The sequence below is a fragment of the Pocillopora verrucosa genome, chromosome 3, assembly GCF_036669915.1.
Source record: "Pocillopora verrucosa isolate sample1 chromosome 3, ASM3666991v2, whole genome shotgun sequence".
Lineage (NCBI taxonomy): Eukaryota > Metazoa > Cnidaria > Anthozoa > Scleractinia > Pocilloporidae > Pocillopora > Pocillopora verrucosa.
In genome coordinates this window covers 28,887,112-28,904,730 of record NC_089314.1, presented here as the reverse complement: position 1 = coordinate 28,904,730, position 17,619 = coordinate 28,887,112, and the positions used below count along the sequence as shown (strand labels likewise).

At 38.5% G+C, this 17,619-nt stretch overlaps 1 protein-coding gene across 3 annotated transcripts in view; it reads right to left on the bottom strand.

Moving 5' to 3' along the window:
• Nucleotides 1-17,619, bottom strand: part of LOC131795547 (protocadherin Fat 4) — a 33,635-nt gene that overhangs the window by 2,785 nt on the left and 13,231 nt on the right. For 2 of the 3 annotated variants that reach the window (XM_059113127.2, XM_066163273.1), the window contains exons 11-38: nt 17,150-17,317; nt 16,476-16,604; nt 15,778-15,936; nt 15,069-15,271; nt 14,469-14,598; nt 13,543-13,634; nt 12,788-12,875; nt 12,575-12,703; nt 12,307-12,377; nt 11,900-12,143; nt 11,065-11,179; nt 10,864-10,928; nt 8,087-8,302; nt 7,457-7,591; nt 6,949-7,076; nt 6,729-6,847; nt 6,472-6,606; nt 5,484-5,579; nt 4,826-4,875; nt 4,463-4,684; nt 3,919-4,007; nt 3,626-3,691; nt 2,986-3,054; nt 2,232-2,432; nt 1,549-1,608; nt 870-935; nt 433-478; nt 51-79 (exon numbers count right to left, since the gene is read on the bottom strand). In XM_059113127.2, the coding sequence (XP_058969110.2) occupies nt 51-79; nt 433-478; nt 870-935; nt 1,549-1,608; nt 2,232-2,432; nt 2,986-3,054; nt 3,626-3,691; nt 3,919-4,007; nt 4,463-4,684; nt 4,826-4,875; nt 5,484-5,579; nt 6,472-6,606; nt 6,729-6,847; nt 6,949-7,076; nt 7,457-7,591; nt 8,087-8,302; nt 10,864-10,928; nt 11,065-11,179; nt 11,900-12,143; nt 12,307-12,377; nt 12,575-12,703; nt 12,788-12,875; nt 13,543-13,634; nt 14,469-14,598; nt 15,069-15,271; nt 15,778-15,936; nt 16,476-16,604; nt 17,150-17,317 (3,320 nt within the window). The remainder of the gene's footprint in view (nt 1-50; nt 80-432; nt 479-869; nt 936-1,548; nt 1,609-2,231; nt 2,433-2,985; nt 3,055-3,625; nt 3,692-3,918; nt 4,008-4,462; nt 4,685-4,825; nt 4,876-5,483; nt 5,580-6,471; nt 6,607-6,728; nt 6,848-6,948; nt 7,077-7,456; nt 7,592-8,086; nt 8,303-10,863; nt 10,929-11,064; nt 11,180-11,899; nt 12,144-12,306; nt 12,378-12,574; nt 12,704-12,787; nt 12,876-13,542; nt 13,635-14,468; nt 14,599-15,068; nt 15,272-15,777; nt 15,937-16,475; nt 16,605-17,149; nt 17,318-17,619) is intronic. The other variant, XM_059113128.2, reaches the window with a different exon arrangement.

Below are 17,619 nucleotides of genomic sequence, written 5' to 3'. Positions count from 1 at the left end.
ATAAAAACATATAGAAAACTTGTGGCTTTTACTCCAGCAGACATACTTACAATGGTGTACGAAGAAGATTGCAATCGCCCTAAGAATCGAAAAAAAAAAGATTTGGCATTAAGACTAACTTTAATTTACATTAGAGAGCGAGCCACAGAAGCACGAAAAACACCATAGTGGCATCGAGCAAAGCTTCTTTGGACTCTAAGAGAGAGTTGTTGAGATCTGAGGCTTAAAGAAGGCTTACTTTTTCTTAAAATGCATTTAGAAAAATCGACACTTAGAGGAAAAGTGCACTGTATGCTACAGTAAACCCATACGGGTGTATGTAATTCTGCTCATCAAGTCATTGTTATTGCGTTCATGTCGCTGATAGAATCGAGGTTAAATACTCTGCATTGTATTTATATCGATCAATCAAAATAAATATGTACAACATACCTGGTTTGTTGGAACTTTCTGAACTGTATACTTCGTGTTGTCTCTACTGAAACAAGAGAAAACTTGAAGTATGGCTGAGGTGTTTTTAACGGAAGAAGACCGGCTTAGAAATGATTGAGCTTCGATCGCATACGTGTAGTTTGATTAGTTTATGAAGAAAACATTACAGTTACGATCTGGAGGGAATATACTCCACGAAAGGAAATTCCTCAAGATTTGATTTTCAAGATTAAATTATAAATAGAGGAAACTGAAGGCATGTCTATAGTCTGGGTAAACATACAGGTACAGTGCTTTTTAGATACGTTGATTTTCGGGATCAGAGGTTACATTGACTCAAACATTAACATGAGAAGGGAGAATAAAGTTTTGTGCAGAGGAATCAACGATAAGCTTAAAAAAAGTTATTTCTTCTAAAATGATCCAAGTATATTTACAAAGATCGTCGAGTTCCATCTGCTTCGGACTCAGTAAATGCTTCTATGCCGGGCATATCCATGCAACTGAATTAAAAAGAAACGCAGCAAAGGAGAGTCACAGAATACAGCATCAACCAATAGGGATTACGAAAGATGATGACCTCAGAGAAAGCCCACAAGGGTCCTCTCCCCCCTCTTTGGATGTGAGTGGAAACCATGATTTTTCACAGCCAGTTGACAATAAATTTAAGCGACTACAAAAAGTCGACTTAAGTTTTACGAAACAAACATTAACAACCGAAATGGAATTAAAGTTAATTTTAAGAAAAAGGCACAATACTTTTAGCTATGTTAAGAGAAAGTGAGAGAACAGCGGGGGATGATGATGGGGTCGCATGGAGATTCCACAAAAGCTATTTTTAGTTTAGAGATGTCTTTTCCTCAGATGTCCGCTCAGTAAATATCCGCTTAAGAAATGACCTTTTCCTTTTGATCCAAGGAAACCTCTTTCATGGAAAAAACTAGTCACTACGCTATTATTATCGAAATTTATCTTTTCACAGAAAGTTTCAGGAAACAGGCTTTTATTCGTGCGACTATCTATGTATAACCTCAATAAAATTGGTATATCTGGAAGGATTTTACCAAAAGGCTAGTTACCAGTTCCCTAACTCCTTTCTCTATTGGTCATACTTACTACCAAGGCATCGTCAGAGGATATGGTAATTCATCAGTAGTCTTGTAGGCTCTCTTTTGCCTGCAACATGAGATAAGAGGAGGAGTGAAGAGAAGCAAGAAGCTTCTAAATCGAGTGTAGCACTACAATATCAATTCAGAAAAGTCATGCTGCCCGCACATGTAATTATATGTAAACAAGAATGCAAATGAATTAATCTCATTTCCATTTTTTCTGATCCAAAACCAAGGCTCTCAGGTTACTAAGGCGCTGTTGACGTAACTTCTCAGTAATCGTCTAGTGAAAGCAAGGATTGCTCGAACATTCATGTCTATGTGGACAGGGAAAGACTGGGATCTCCGTGCTCCTAATGTTTCGTTCTACTTACAAGCATGAAAAACTTGATGTTGATGATAACTTTCGCTCAATTCGTTAAAACCTCAGATGGTAAATAAATACAGACAAGCTTTAAAATTAACCAACTTGAATGTCCTCGTTCAAGTATTTCCAAGCAAGTAGCGTGCACGAAAAAAAATAATGTTTTAGTGGTAGGGAAAGAACTCCCGACTTCTAGTTGTGGTAGATGGCTCAAAAAACGTCTATGCATAAGTTCAACCAAATTTCTTCAGGTCTAACCTTACCAGGGCGATCACATCACACGAGTAGATCTTTCTAACATGCACATACAACTTTAAAAAGCTCACCGTTTTCTCTTTTTCTTGGCTATTATAATGCCAACGAATGCTCCCAGTCCGATGCCGCCAGAGAGCACCAGCATAACAGCAATCAGGATACTGAACTCCTCCCTTGAGTCTTTAGACGCATGTGCTGTCCCACCAGAAGGAATACGTATAATCCACTTTTTAAAAACATCGTTCAAAAGGTCGGAGTTGTTTTGCAGGCGACTGAGAATGTAAGTACAGGAACTGAATTAACCGCAACAACCAGAAAACAGTGGATAGAAAAAAGTTAGGTACTGATGTAGAACACAAGACAAATGCTGTTTCATTCATTTGAAAAAAAAAAAGTTCTTTATCTCCATATCTTCGAATTTTAGAAGGAAATTGCCTTCTCTCAGAAAAAAATTGAAACGTTTCATGATAGTAGCAGTTCAATAATAACGTTGAAAATGATGACCAAAAAGGATAAATGAATATGTATTGATTCGCTACATCAACGGCTGGCTTAATGCATCCAAAACGATCCTCTCTCTTTTTGACAAAAAGAAAAAAAAACGGGTAATTTTCTCAAGGAACTGTAGTGCTGCGTCGGTGGAAGGTATTACAATATAATTTCGTTTCATCAACCGAGTTGATGATGGAAATTTGCTACCGTAAGAGAGTTTCAGAAGCTGACTTTTCGAGCATTAGTTCTTCGACAGAATGAAAGAAAGATAGGTGACGAATAGGTAGGAGACCTCTTTATATCCGTTATGATCGTTTTCTCCAGTTGCTTTACCTCATAAACTCATCCGGAGTCAACAAAGATAAGGTGTTGTTGTCAACAGCATGGAAATAGATTAGTGTGCTGGAAATGATGAAAACAAGAGAAACTGTTAACAATAGAGTTTTTATTAAAATTTACTTACCTCATCAACATCTATTAAAATAAACTTTTTAACTTCATGCACGATGCACGAACATTTTAAGTTTGCATACCCTGTCTGGAATTCCTAACATCAAAATCCAGAGTTTCTAGCCATGATAGCTGTTTCATCGCGCAGAATGCCTATTGTTCTTGAGACATTTACTAACAGTAACGAAAAAATTATAGATCTATAATATTAGCAGCGAAGCGTAATCTGGAGGAGTAACATTTTAAAATCCAATTTTTAAACGCATTTCAAAATTAGATATATTCAGATCTGTGCAAGAAATTGTTAACTTGATGAGGTATAAGTTTCTTAACTTTTCACATATCTTTGTTCATAATCATTTGGATCATGATCAACCTGGACTTTCATTTCAGGACCTTAGTGTTACTATTTATTGCCAGAAATGTTATCAGTTATAACCAGGAACCCATTACCTTGGCTCCTGTTATAACTATTACATTTCTGATGCCTTGTGGCTCTTGGCCTGTCTTCATGACCACTCACCTTCCATCCTCGGTCTCTCGTATGTCTTTTATCATCACGGTTCCTCCAGTGAGATTGCGCAGCATACTAGAGATAAACAAAGGAGAAAAGCGATTTTCAAACTATTGCCTCAGAATAGAGCATATTTGCACAAGCAACAGAAATGGCTTAATCCGTGAAGTTGGCCTTTATGTAGCAGCGAAACAACTGTGTGATTAATTCCAGATCTGTATGATGGAAAATTGCAAAGCTTAGAGAAATAAGTCTCCCAATAAATCAGCGTTGATTAGGGAGCTAGAGAACAAACAACGAACCTTTCAATCTCGCTTCTCTTTTCTCGGACAAAAACAGGAGGAACACCAAGCTCAAGTGACAGCTTCTTAGGATCAGAGAGGACGAAAATCTGAATGAAAAAATGGTTAACAAGTTTAATATTGTACATGAAAAAAATTACGCACTTCTTATTGGCCGAAAACGAGTGCATTCTCATGTAACACGAGAGCAAAGTTTTACACAAGTGCAAAGTTGCAACACGAGTGCAAATTACATATAGTGCACGCATTCTTTCAAAATTTCGTCTATCTTGAATTTCCGTGATGTTTTTTCATGTACATTGTTAACAAGTAATGACATAATTTCCTTTGCAATTTGATGTAATAAGCACTTGCAAATTCTTCAAAGACAACAAATTGCAATTTTGTTGTCTTTGAAAAATTTGCTCGCGCTTGTTAACTTCAAATTGCACTCCAAATCATGATGTTACCCATACGTAGTGACTATAAGGTGACATAAGGTGACGTATTGTTATCTATTTGAAATGCAGAGAACGCAACATCCGTCCAACACTCACAAACTTACCAGAACAGATGCACTTTGATTCGCCCTGTTACTCGGTACTTTTCCTTGGTTGTCCACGGCAGAAACTGTCAGAGCAAACACTGATTTCCCAGTGACGTGGTCTGAGAGATTGGAAAGTGTTACGTCACCAGTAGTATTGTCCAAAGAGAACAATCCAGGTGTCCCCTCATGTACGATGGAGTACCAAAGAGAGCCATAAGCGCCGGAATCTTTGTCTGATGCCTGTGAAAGAACGCACAGGTTTGCATCAAAGGAAAACAATCATGGACCTCACGGAATTCTATTTCTCGAAATTTCAAAACGTAAGTCCCACATTTTGAAGTCAAGCAAACCAGCGAAAAACGAACCGATTACATAGTTTACCTGGATGGCTGCCACCACTGTGTTCCTTGCGGCCTCACCTTCATAAAAACCTGAAACAATGTACCATAAGGCAGGGAGCATCATAAGCATAACATTGTGGAAGACGCATTAGTCTTGGGGTCAGTGCACTGGACTTCGGGTCCATGTGATGAGTCCCTGGTAACAGCACATTACTCTCACATGCCTTTCCACCCAGGAAGATAAATAGATACCGGCTAACTGTTGGGAAAGCCTGATAAAATGCTGAATGATAAACTTGCGATGAACTAGCATCCCATCTCGGGGGGAACAATCATAAGCTTAGTCTCTTCATGTTAGGGAAACCGGGATAAACTTGGGGGGGGAGGGAGTGGAGGTCACTTGGCTTGAGTACGGACTTTTAAGCATAACGTTGATACTTAACTAAAATAACCAAGTTACAGATCTAATCATTGAGCTGGATTTTTTAATTCTTTTGATGATCGGTTCGACTCAGTGACTGCGCACTCAATATGGTAAGTCCCTTTACCTAATTGATGAATTCAAAAACGAGATCTTTAATCGAACACTTCTTTAAAAGAGGGAGATACGAACACTCACTATAGCAATATCTATACTGTCAGGGTCTGCCAGTATGAATAATTATTCTATATTTAACTCTACAAATAATTTTGCATGCCTCCAATAAATTGTGATTGAATGAACACAGGAGGGTTGTTGTTCTCATCTTGAATCTCAATTGTGGCTGACACCTCATCGAAAGCTACCGTTCCATCTGAAATGGAAATGAAAGTTGTGAGATAAAAATTGATCATGATACACGAGGCTTTACGAGAGACGTTAAAATGACTAGCAACCTAAGCGAGTTGCATGAAAAAACTCATTTTAAATCAATTGGCAAAAACAGCGAGATATGTGCTCTATTTTTGCTTCGGTTAGGGTGCTGAAAGTTGTCCGTGGTGTATAAGTCGCGCGTCATTGAGTCTAGCGTAACTTCTTGCGAGCTTCTCGCCATCTTCTCGCGCAGTACTTGATCACGATGAGCCAAAGACTGAGGTAATCTAGTTTGAAATCAAATAATTTACTTAAATCAAGACTCTCATTGAAACTCGTTGGCATCTGAGCAGTTATATATCTCTAGGATCAAACGTATATTCTTTTGTATGCTAGAACCGACAACCATCCCCTAGAAACTGAGAATAACTGGAATAGCAACCCAAGCCCTATTTTGCCTCCGCCTTCATAAGAACGTTTGACGTCTCTCTTGTCTTCTTTGACATTTCATGACATTTATCAACAAGAACAACAACAACAAAAAGAAAGAAAGGGACAAACAAACGAACACATTTCAGGTATCTAGTATTTGTTTTCAAATTTTACTTGCTGTAGTATGTGTCCTCTATGGTAGAAGACAAAGGTTATCTAAACATAGTTGCCTAACTCAGATGGAAAGGGCAGAGAAACACCGCACGAAAGTGACCACGAAAAACCAGCCCAAATATGACCTGCGTTGCTGGCGGTCTGCGTTGCTGTCTGGGGGCGGAGAGAAAAATGAAAGGTCTTTCATTTTTCTCTCCGCCCTCAAAACCGCAGACTGCCAGCACGGCAGGCTAGCCCAAGTAAAGACAACGTTTAAGTCAGGAGGTGCGTTTAATTGATTTTGTCACCTCTTCTTTTCCTGTTACCCAGTCCTGCAGGTGAATTAAGTGCTCGTATTAGCAATTGGACGGATGAGGCCGCTTCATTTCCCAACCTCTGCTTTACATATATTGTCCCGTGATATTCACTGATGTTGAAAAGACCTGGTACAAATAAGCAAAAAGGAACAAAACCAGCTATTGATGAGAAGCACAACGAAAGCGGTTGTAAAACGATAGCTTAAGCTTACAAAATATAAAAAGAAAACACGAGGTTTTCGCCGCACCTTTCTCGTTGCCGCTGGTAATTTCATAAAACACATCTGATTGATGATCTCTGTCAATGTCCACGGCTTTTACTTGTCCTATAAAGTCACCGACTCTAGAAAGCTCACTGGACAAGAACCTACACGTTTGACCGGTAAATCATTTTAATATTTATAGAAAATAAATTAAAGAGAAATCTCTCATGAGTTTATCAAAATTACAGTAAAAATAAAAGCTTACTGGTAGGACCGCCGGAGGAAGCGCGGGTTATTATCATCCTCGTCACTGATGTTTATGAATACAAGCACTACACTTGACACCTCTTGAAGTGCAGGATCTGAGTTTAACAGTTTTGCCTCAATCAACAGCTGCAACGTATGTTAAAAATGTCTGTTATAAAATTTTAGAAAGGGTAAGATGTTGTATTAGAAGTCAGTGTGGCCAAATGAGGGGTAAGAGCGCTGGACTCGCATGCCTGAGGTCGCGGGCTTGAGTCCTCGACCAAGATTTTATATAGTCATCTCCAACCATGAAGTAGGGTCTTAACTTTTCATTTGAAGTGCTTTTTTTAATTAATTACGTCGGTCTCCTTTAGCTATTGTTCTATAGACACTGCCGAGGGTAAATGAATCCGATTTTATCCATGAGAAGGAATTTTCCAGTTTTAATCACACAAACCGCCTCAAAAGAAGAGAATTAAATAACGACAAAAAAAAAGGTTTTAGCTTTTGGCCTTTTGAGCACTCACAGAGTAGTTAGCGGTTATTTCTCGATCCAGTTCTCCCTGAGTGGTGATGAGTCCTGTCTCAGGCTCTATCGTAAATTTTCTTGAGCCCGCGCTGCTTTGGTCATGCAACACTCTGAACACAATATATGAGGTAGCCTGGTAAAGCAAGCACATATAATGAATACTATACGAGTGAATACAATAATCCTTTTGTTAAAAAAAAAGTCGCACTTCTTAGCCCCGTTATATCCTTCTTTCATTTATTTAGGCTAATTCACATCTTATTCTTTTGTTTTCCCGTTCCTTCTTTAGATCAGCTGCATTCTTTTGCTTGTTGTTTCTTTACTTCATTTGAACTTCCGGTCGCTGATCATCTGTTTAGGCATTCGCTCACCAATTCGCTTGTTTCTCAGTTAGTCTACAACTCTTTCGCTCTTTATTTTCTCGCAGCTGTATCGCTATTCCCCTAATCAGTTCTTTCACTCAATCTCTTGTTCGAACATTCTAATTTCGTTCTCTGATTGGCTTTTGGTTCTTTTATTTTCTCGTATACTTTCCCGCTCCAGAGCCCGTTCTGCCTATGAATGGCTCGGCTCCACAAACTTTCAGCCAGTTTCCCTTTTAACATTATGCACTCATTCGTATAAATACCTGTATGTTATTTGTAATATTAATTTTAATCACAGGTGTTCCGACAGTGGCAGCCTCTGATATTTCCGCATGATATTCACTAGCGGTGAACTGTGGTGTTCTACTACTCAAGCCATATATAATCACTTGAACTTCCAGAGTTGACCACAGCTTGGGAGACGCTAAGGAGTTCTCAGCGATTACAGTCAAGCTGTAGATTTCCTTTTCAACTCGTTTCTGTGAGAAGTAAAGAGGTTTAGAGTCAAGTAAACCCTATTATTTGCCTCTCGTCTTTTCTCATTACATTAACTGCTGACCACTAAAGGAATTTAGTAGGGTCACGGTGGATTGGTACTCATTATCTGTGTACATGTGCGACTCTTGCGATCGATAGAACATCAAAGAACTGGTTTGAGAGCCTTTTCTGTAGATCATGAATTATCCCCTGTAGGAAGATTTCGGTTGCGTCACAATAAATTTACATAAGCCCCCCCCCCCTCCCTCAAGGCTCTTTGTTATTCTAATGAACCCCACCAGGAGCCTTTCTTATAGCCTCCCTCTGCACTCTGTCAGCGACGTCTGTTATTCTTATGTGTTACTATAATGTATTATTATGTGTTGATGTGCTATTCTAATGATTCCCACCAGGAGCCTTTCTTATAGCCTCCCTCTGCACTCTGTCAGCGACGTCTGTTATTCTTATGTGTTACTATTAATGTATTATTATGTGTTGATGTGCTATTCTAATGATTCCCACCAGGAGCCTTTCTTATAGCCTCCATCTGTACTCTGTCAGCGACGTCTGTTATTCTTATGTGTTACTATTAATGTATTATTATGTGTTGATGTGCTATTCTAATGATTCCCACCAGGAGCCTTTCTTATAGCCTCCCTCTGTACTCTGTCAGCGACGTCTGTTATTCTTATGTGTTACTATTAATGTATTATTATGTGTTGATGTGCTATTCTAATGATTCCCACCAGGAGCCATTCTTATAGCCTCCCTCTGTACTCTGTCAGCGACGTCTGTTATTCTTATGTGTTACTCTAACGTATTATTATGTGTTGATGTGCTATTCTAATGATTCCCACCAGGAGCCTTTCTTATAGCCTCCCTCTGTACTCTGTCAGCGACGTCTGTTATTCTTATGTGTTACTCTAACGTATTATTATGTGTTGATGTGTTATTCTAATGATTCCCACCAGGAGCCTTTCTTATAGCCTCCCTCTGTACTCTGTCAGCGAAGTCTGTTATTCTTATGTGTTACTCTAACGTATTATTATGTGTTGATGTGTTATTCTAATGATTCCCACCAGGAGCCTTTCTCATAGCCTCCCTCTGTACTCTGTCAGCGAAGTCTGTTATTCTTATGTGTTACTCTAACGTATTATTATATGTTGATGTGCTATTCTAATGATTCCCACCAGGAGCCTTTCTTATAGCCTCCCTCTGTACTCTGTCAGCGACGTCTGTTATTCTTATGTGTTACTCTAACGTATTATTATATGTTGATGTGCTATTCTAATGATTCCCACCAGGAGCCTTTCTTATAGCCTCCCTCTGTACTCTGTCAGCGAAGTCTGTTATTGTTATGTGTTACTCTAACGTATTATTATGTGTTGATGTGTTATTCTAACGATTCCCACCAGGAGCCTTTCTTATAGCCTCCCTCTGTACTCTGTCAGCGACGTCTGTTATTCTTATGTGTTACTCTAACGTATTATTATGTGTTGATGTGTTATTCTAATGATTCCCACCAGGAGCCTTTCTTATAGCCTCCCTCTGTACTCTGTCAGCGACGTCTGTTATTCTTATGTCTTACTCTAACGTATTATTATGTGTTGATGTGTTATTCTAATGATTCCCACCAGGAGCCTTTCTTATAGCCTCCCTCTGTACTCTGTCAGCAAAGTCTGTTATTCTTATGTGTTACTCTAACGTATTATTATGTGTTGATGTGTTATTCTAATGATTCCCACCAGGAGCCTTTCTTATAGCCTCCCTCTGTACTCTGTCAGCGAAGTCTGTTATTCTTATGTGTTACTCTAACGTATTATTATGTGTTGATGTGTTATTCTAATGATTCCCACCAGGAGCCTTTCTCATAGCCTCCCTCTGTACTCTGTCAGCGAAGTCTGTTATTCTTATGTGTTACTCTAACGTATTATTATGTGTTGATGTGTTATTCTAATGATTCCCACCAGGAGCCTTTCTTATAGCCTCCCTCTGTACTCTGTCAGCGAAGTCTGTTATTCTTATGTGTTACTCTAACGTATTATTATGTGTTGATGTGTTATTCTAATGATTCCCACCAGGAGCCTTTCTCATAGCCCTCTGTACTCCGCTAGCGACGTCTGTTACCATCTAGGTTGCCCCTGAAAACCATGTAGCCCCCCCTCCCAAGAAATATATTACGACACCCCTCCCCCCCCTCCGAGGATTATTAATTACTAATCCTTAAGACGTCAGATTGAGCTAAATTCCACGAAATTTGAATCTTGGAATCGAGGATGGTGAATTTATGTTGAGGAGGAGACGGGAGGGAAGCGTCCATCAATATTAATTATTTTGGTTAATTTCATGCAACGCTAATTCTGAGAGATTGTAGTCACCAAGATTCTTGTCTGAGAGATTAATACATTCTTTTACGAGTAAAGCCACCAGCATTTTATTCCCCTGGCCTGTCAGCCTCCAACGCAGGCTCGTCACGCCACACAACAGTTTTTTTGGTTGTGAGGGAATGATTGTGCGACGTGACGTGCCTAACAACTGCGTATGAGGCTACACCAACACTTACCAGCTGTTGATTTGTAGTTATGATCCCAGTGCGGTTTTCAATAGAAAAGAATTTTGATCCATTGCCTGAAACAAAAAATCAGTGACAAAATAATTTAGTGTATCTGCTAAGAATGAAAAATGACAGGCGAGCAGAGTTTTTAAAAAAGTCATTTTGCGTCAAATCTCATTGAAAGGCATCTCAATTATCAAGAATTTTTACCTTCGATATGATAAAATATCACAGAGTTGACACTTTCGTCCTTGTCAAAGGCTGCCACTCTACCAATCTCAGTGTTGGCAGGAGTCAAATCTTGTACTCGGAAAACAGTGAGTTCCTATTAAGAACAAAAAGGCGACAACATTCAACTTAAAACAAAATCGACTTTAAAAAACCAACAAACAAACAAACAAACAAAAATAGAACTCTCTACAGAATTTTTCCACCAAGCAAGTCATATACGGCACACAAACAAACATCCGATTCATTTGATACAATCAAAGAGGTAAATAAAGTAAATCACTCCATTGAAGTGTCAAAGTAGCTAGCCTGAGTGAAATTATAGGTAAGACTTTTAAGTTTAAAATGAAATATACTATAATTTTCAAACATAATTAAAAATTAATTTGGTGGACCAATATGGATGGGATTCTAAAAAAGAATAGTGGAGACTTGAAGGCTTGAAAGAGAACCTTGTCTGGCATTCAAGTCGAAGGAACGACTTAAGGTGAGATACCATTTGTCAATTAATTCAAGCCGAAGTGCATCATCGGCTTTCTGCCGAATCTAACTGTTGTGGAAGCTCCCGAAATATCTTCAGTAAAACTCACTGTTTGTTGACTAGATGGTACCCAAGAGCGGAAAATCTTAACGAACACTCTTTCCGTGTCTAATATATAAGTAGCTGTAGCGGTAATTAACGCAACATCTTCTTATCCAGATATTTTGATAGAATTCTTTCAAGACATTCAAACTAAGGAAATCTTGCGCTTTGAGAGCCAACCTTCGAAGGAAATAAAGCGTAAAAGAAAGAAAAGAGGGAGAAAAGAACACATACCGTTGCATTGTACGCGACGCAAGCCAGAAGATTTTCAAGTTCTTTCACATCAGGTTGCATATTGAAGAATTTTGGCGCATTGTCGTTGACATCAATGACATTGATTGACACATCCACAGCTGTCCTTCGCGACTGCGGAAGCCCTTGATCCTCAGCTTGTACAACCAATATGTAAGAACGAGAGGCTTCATAATCCAGTGCTTTAGTTGTGAAAATTTCTCCTGTTGAAGAGTTTATCCTGAAACTAATAATTCAGACTGGATTTTGAATAGGGATCATGGTTGCTCACTTCTTCTCATATACATCTCGTATACATCGATTTCAAAAGTGCTGTATTTACTTTAGAAAGATAAAATGGCATAAACGTTCGATAATAATCATTTTTGCGTGACAGCAATCAAGCATACCTTTTGGACGATGGTGTATTCATCAATAAATAGATTGTTTGAGCATTTTTTCCGATGTCGCTGTCGTTTGCCTACAGAAAATAATAACAGTTGGGATTAAAGATGTTTGAAACTGACGGAAGAATCTTTTCCCGTTAAACATTATTCGCAGGAAGGTGACTAAAATCGCCAGTATGTTACTGGTGCCATTGTATTTCTAGTTTTAAGTCTCGTGTAATAGTAATAAATATCGGTGCATTGATTTGTCAATCAAGGGCAGTTACTTTACCTTAACAGCACCCACAATCAATCCAGAGGTCTCCTCCATTACAGAAAAGTGATAGCCCTCCACTGATGTGAATTGGGGCGAGTTATCATTGACGTCACCCACCAAAACCGTGACATTAACAGTGGTGCTCTAAGATGCAATTAGTTTTGAATTAGTGTTGATAATTACAGTCTGAATAAAGCTAAGAGTTAACGGGAAGATAACAGCGCCTACCTTATTCCCTCCATCATTTGCTTGTACAATCAGATGGTAGACTTCGACTTCTTCTCTATCAAGTTCTCTAGCAACACTTATAGAACCGCTAAGATGAGACAGAATTGATGAAAACTTGAAATTGAAACAATCTTAAAGGCAAATGAACAAAGGGGGTAAGCCGCTAAAGAAACTGTGGTGCTGCGTCGGTGGGAGAGTATAACAGGGTAATTTAGTTTTATCAACTGAGTTGATAACGTAAATTGGCCACCGTAGAGAGTTTCAAAGCTGACATTTCGAGCGTTAGCCCTTCGTCAGAGCGAAGCGGGCTAACTTCGTCTTCAGCTCTAAACCAAGGGCTAAAGCGCGCAACGTCTGCTTTGAAACTCTTTACGGTGGCCAATTTACGTTACCAACTTAGTTAATAATACTAAATCTGAACGGCAAGTTTCAGTTATACCTTGCTTGTCAATATTTAAGATTGGGTGGAGAAATTGGTACTGGAGAAAACGACTTGTCACCAAATATGGAAAGAGATAAGTAGAGTACCCAATAAAATAACACAAGGGACCTGGTGTGATGACCCTAAGGTTTGACCTGTTTCCACGTGTTGACCATTCGACCACCAGGGTTTTGTTTTAGGGGAATAGATTGATCTCTTCGAGAAACATTACGATTGCAACTCCGTGAGAGAGAGAGTTAACTAATTCAGAAGATTTAGTGCTTTCCTTTCAATTTTGAACTATATTTGAGGTTAGCTAAGCTAAACTTCATACCTTTCTTGGTCAATACTGAAGACACTTCCTGAATTTCCTTCCATCAGGAGATACTCTATGGCTGCATTTTCACCAAAATCTTTGTCCGTGGCCTATAATGGATGGATGTTTTGAAAAACGAAACTCTATCACAGAAATCGTTTAACTATTACCTTTTTTTTTCTTTATTTCGAAAAGGGCATGTATCCTACAATCGGTACCGAAAAACAAATCTCGGTCATTGTGGTAACGAATTGCTATAGTTTCTTATCTCAATCTGGATTTTCCTTCCTTTTCCTACAGTCACGGTAACACCCTTGCAAGGTTTTGATTTTTCTCTTTCAGTTTCTGTTTCTATGTTAATTTTTTGTTGTTTTAACGCAAGAAAATTACCGGCGCAGGTTGGTGCGTTTAGTGAAAAACTGTGACTTTTATATGCACAGTATCTGGGTCAAATGTAGTTTTGCATTAAACGGACCTCCTACCCGGCCAGTAACATGCACAGTGCAGTATATGTATCTCTGACCTCTTTGTTTCCAGTGATTTGTCAAAATAGCGTTATTTATAAAGAAAGTAAGTTTCTAAAGGAATCGTGGCATGGTGCTGCCACATGGTGCTGCGTCGGTGGGGCAGTATAACAAGATAATTTGGTTTCATCATCTGACTTGATAAAGTACATTGGCCACCGTAAAGAGCTTGTAATGCTCGAAATGTCAGATTTAGAATCTCTTCATGGTAGCTAATTTACCTTTTGAACTCAGTTGATAAAACTAAATAATCTAGTGTTTATTAGCTTTTTCTTCCTATTTCGGTGCTTTTTTATCTTTATAGGTCTCAAATTGATATTTTGTAGTTTTCCGTCACGTTTCAAGTCCAATAACGTTGGGTAGTTTGAATAGATAGTCGGAAAATGTTCCTGCTTGATAAACAACAAATTATCTTCTGACCTGAACTTTCAAGAGGGTTGTGTTCACTACAGCAGCCTCTGTGATAGTGACGGTGTAGAAGGGCTGGCCAAATAATGGAAAGTTATCATTGATGTCTCCAACAATGATTTTTACTGATACCGTGCTCGACCTGTAATCGTAATGTAAAAGGAGGCACCTCCCTTAGTAAGGAAATCAAAGTTAAAACGCTAAACGAATGTATTGCGGAAATCTCTTGCTAACAAACAATAACAGTATTATTCATCATTAATGTTGGATTGCGTCGCTAAGTTTTTTGTAGCCCAACCAAGATTAGTGTCGGTGCCGAAGTTAAGAATTAACACTATTCACCCTCAAATTCTCAAGGGTAATATAATAGAATTACAATCCTTTCTCCATCACTTATCAAAGTTGAAAAGATTAAAAGTTCTGTACGTTGTCGTGGTTCCCTTTCAAACCATAGCTAATTTAAGACCATACCAATCATAACGGTCCAAATGTACACCCGTATTTAGTTAAAAACGGCTCAAAGACCATATCCTTCAGTGCATTCGATATCAATAGAGTTTTTGTGGAGTTGACCCTAACCCTAATCCCTGGGTCTTCACATATCTCACAAACCTTGTCTGTGTGTTCAGGGCGCTGTTTTCCGCCTTCACTGTCAGGTAGTAAATACTGATGTTCTCCCGATCAAGTGTCTTTGCGGTTCGTATTGATCCATTGATAGGATCAATGAAAAAATCTAGAAAATGATCTCTGGGGTCTTGAACGAGACTGTAGATGATAATAGCATTGAGCGACACGTCGGTGTCATTAGCCAGAACCTGGAGGATGAAACGTGAAAATAGAAATATGCATGTCGTCGTCATAATTACTTATCAATAACAATAATACAACAATCTGGGAAAAAACTTTCCACGTTACTCGAGATTGGCTAGATGTAAATCCAAATACAACCCGTTTAAATTTATTTCGCCTTACCCATTCCTAACAATTTTTGCTGTTTCTTTGTTACTTGAAATTTCAACTTTAGTTAAAAGAATAAGAGTTGAAAAATTTATGGATGAAACTTTTCAAGTTCTTTATTTATGATCCGCTCTAATTTTGAATTTTACGTCCTTTCATTCTCCTTTGTGGTTCTTTATTAGTGTTTTTCTATGTTGGCCGAATCAATAATTTTGGTCATTAATACACAAAGCAAAAATTTTTTCGAAATGTTGCAACGCGGCTTTTGTCATGAATATTAATTAAATCTAGCAGTGACCAGTTGTGCGCCCTGATAAGGTCTCCTTTTCTGCCAGATTTACTAAATGAACTAATTTGTTAGTACCTGTAGGACATTTGTTCCACTGGGGAGCTCCTCTTGGACTGTAATTTCGTAGAACGGTCTCACGAAGCGGGGACTGTTGTCATTTCTATCTTCCACTGTAACAATCACCGTGGCGTTGTTGGTATATTTTTCCACAGTTTGAAATTCTTTGACGAATACCTGGTGGTAAAAATGACAGAGAGTGAGCTCAAACGTAGGAAAATGGAGAGTAATTGTGTTGCACTCTGCATGATTTAGATCTATGATCTATGCAAAGATAAATTACTTTGTGTTAACAATTACAATTAGCACCCAAAGAGAGGCCAAAACTCTGAGATGCTTTCGCCCTCAGAAAATTGCAGTTAGATCTCAGTATAATATCAAACATAGTCATAAACAAGGAATGTAGGACATCATTATGTTACTACATTTTTCCGCCATTACTCGTTGCTTGTATTTAAAACCTTTTAGACATGATTTGACAGTGTTCTCTTTTTTCTTTAATTAATCTCCACACTCAGCCTAGGCCGGTACACCTGTGCATCACATCTCAATTTTGACACACAAAAACGAAATTGCAACTAAGAACTTTGCTGATTTTTCTTGGTTACTCTCACGTCGACTGCACACAACTGATGAAAATCGTTTAAACGCTTTCGATCTAACAAGAGCTATTAGCTAAAACAGTGTGAAATCTTGGCAAATGCCTCTCTTTTTACCAAGAAGCTGTAGCGGTCTTGCTTTTCACGGTTTAACGACCCATTCACAACAAGAACACCAGTATTTTCAAAGAAGGCAAAAGGTTCTCCACCATCCGGTAAAACGTAGTTAAACACGTTGTTGATTCCCTACCGAAAAAAAAGGAGAATACTCGATATTATCAATATTCGAAGAGGGCAGCTAATTCTTCATCCATAGCATCTACCTCCGACAATCCTCCGCATCGTCTGACTTGCTTACCAAGCTTCTGTTGCGGCAATCCTAATTTTTTGCTTTTTCCCCGCATAAGTCGCTTTTATCCGCTTATATTCGTGAATATAGAGGGAAACACCATGGGAGTAAGGGTGTGCCAAAGCTTGCACCACATAAAATACCCCATCTTCTGCTTTTGTTCTTACAGTTATGATAAGGTAAATTTGCTCCCCTTTTTCAAAGGAAGAATGATATCAATCAAAAAAAAAAAATATGGTAAGGGCTGAGATGAATTTTTTTGCCTGTGATACAGAAATTTTTAGTTAATGACTTCTTAAAACTGCGTCAGAACATTTTTAAAACGGTTTGGTAAATATAGATTGGGCAAGTTTGACTTTTTTCGTGAAATTTGTGGCAACAGATCTTTTACAAAGATGTTTTTTTCCGAAACACAGAACATAACAAAACTACTACTACTAACTTGGTCTACATCACTCGCTTTCACTTCACCAACAATGGCACCAATTCCTGCATTCTCTTTAATTGAAAATGAGTAATACTTGGCTGAAAAGGTCGGTGGGTTGTCATTTGCGTCACTAATCTGGATATTAATTGTGGCATGATCGGGGAGATGATGCGTAGAATAAGCCTGGCAATTGCAAAAGAAAATTCAAGTTTTCAGTCGATCGTTTCAAATACCAAATCAATAAGTAACGGGCTCAGTTTAGGTCTTTAAAAATCGGAGAGACGTTTTCATAATTTTGCAAAGGATTGCTTGTAAACATTGAATGGACGAAGTAAAAGTAGAAGGCAGTGACATGAAAAACACCAACAACATTGTTGAAACTTTTTTTCTTTTTTATGTACTGTCAATTGTCTCTAAGAGTGACTGCTTCACGTGCATTGATATACTTTCCAACACAAGTCACTGTTCGTCCTTTTTGGACAAAA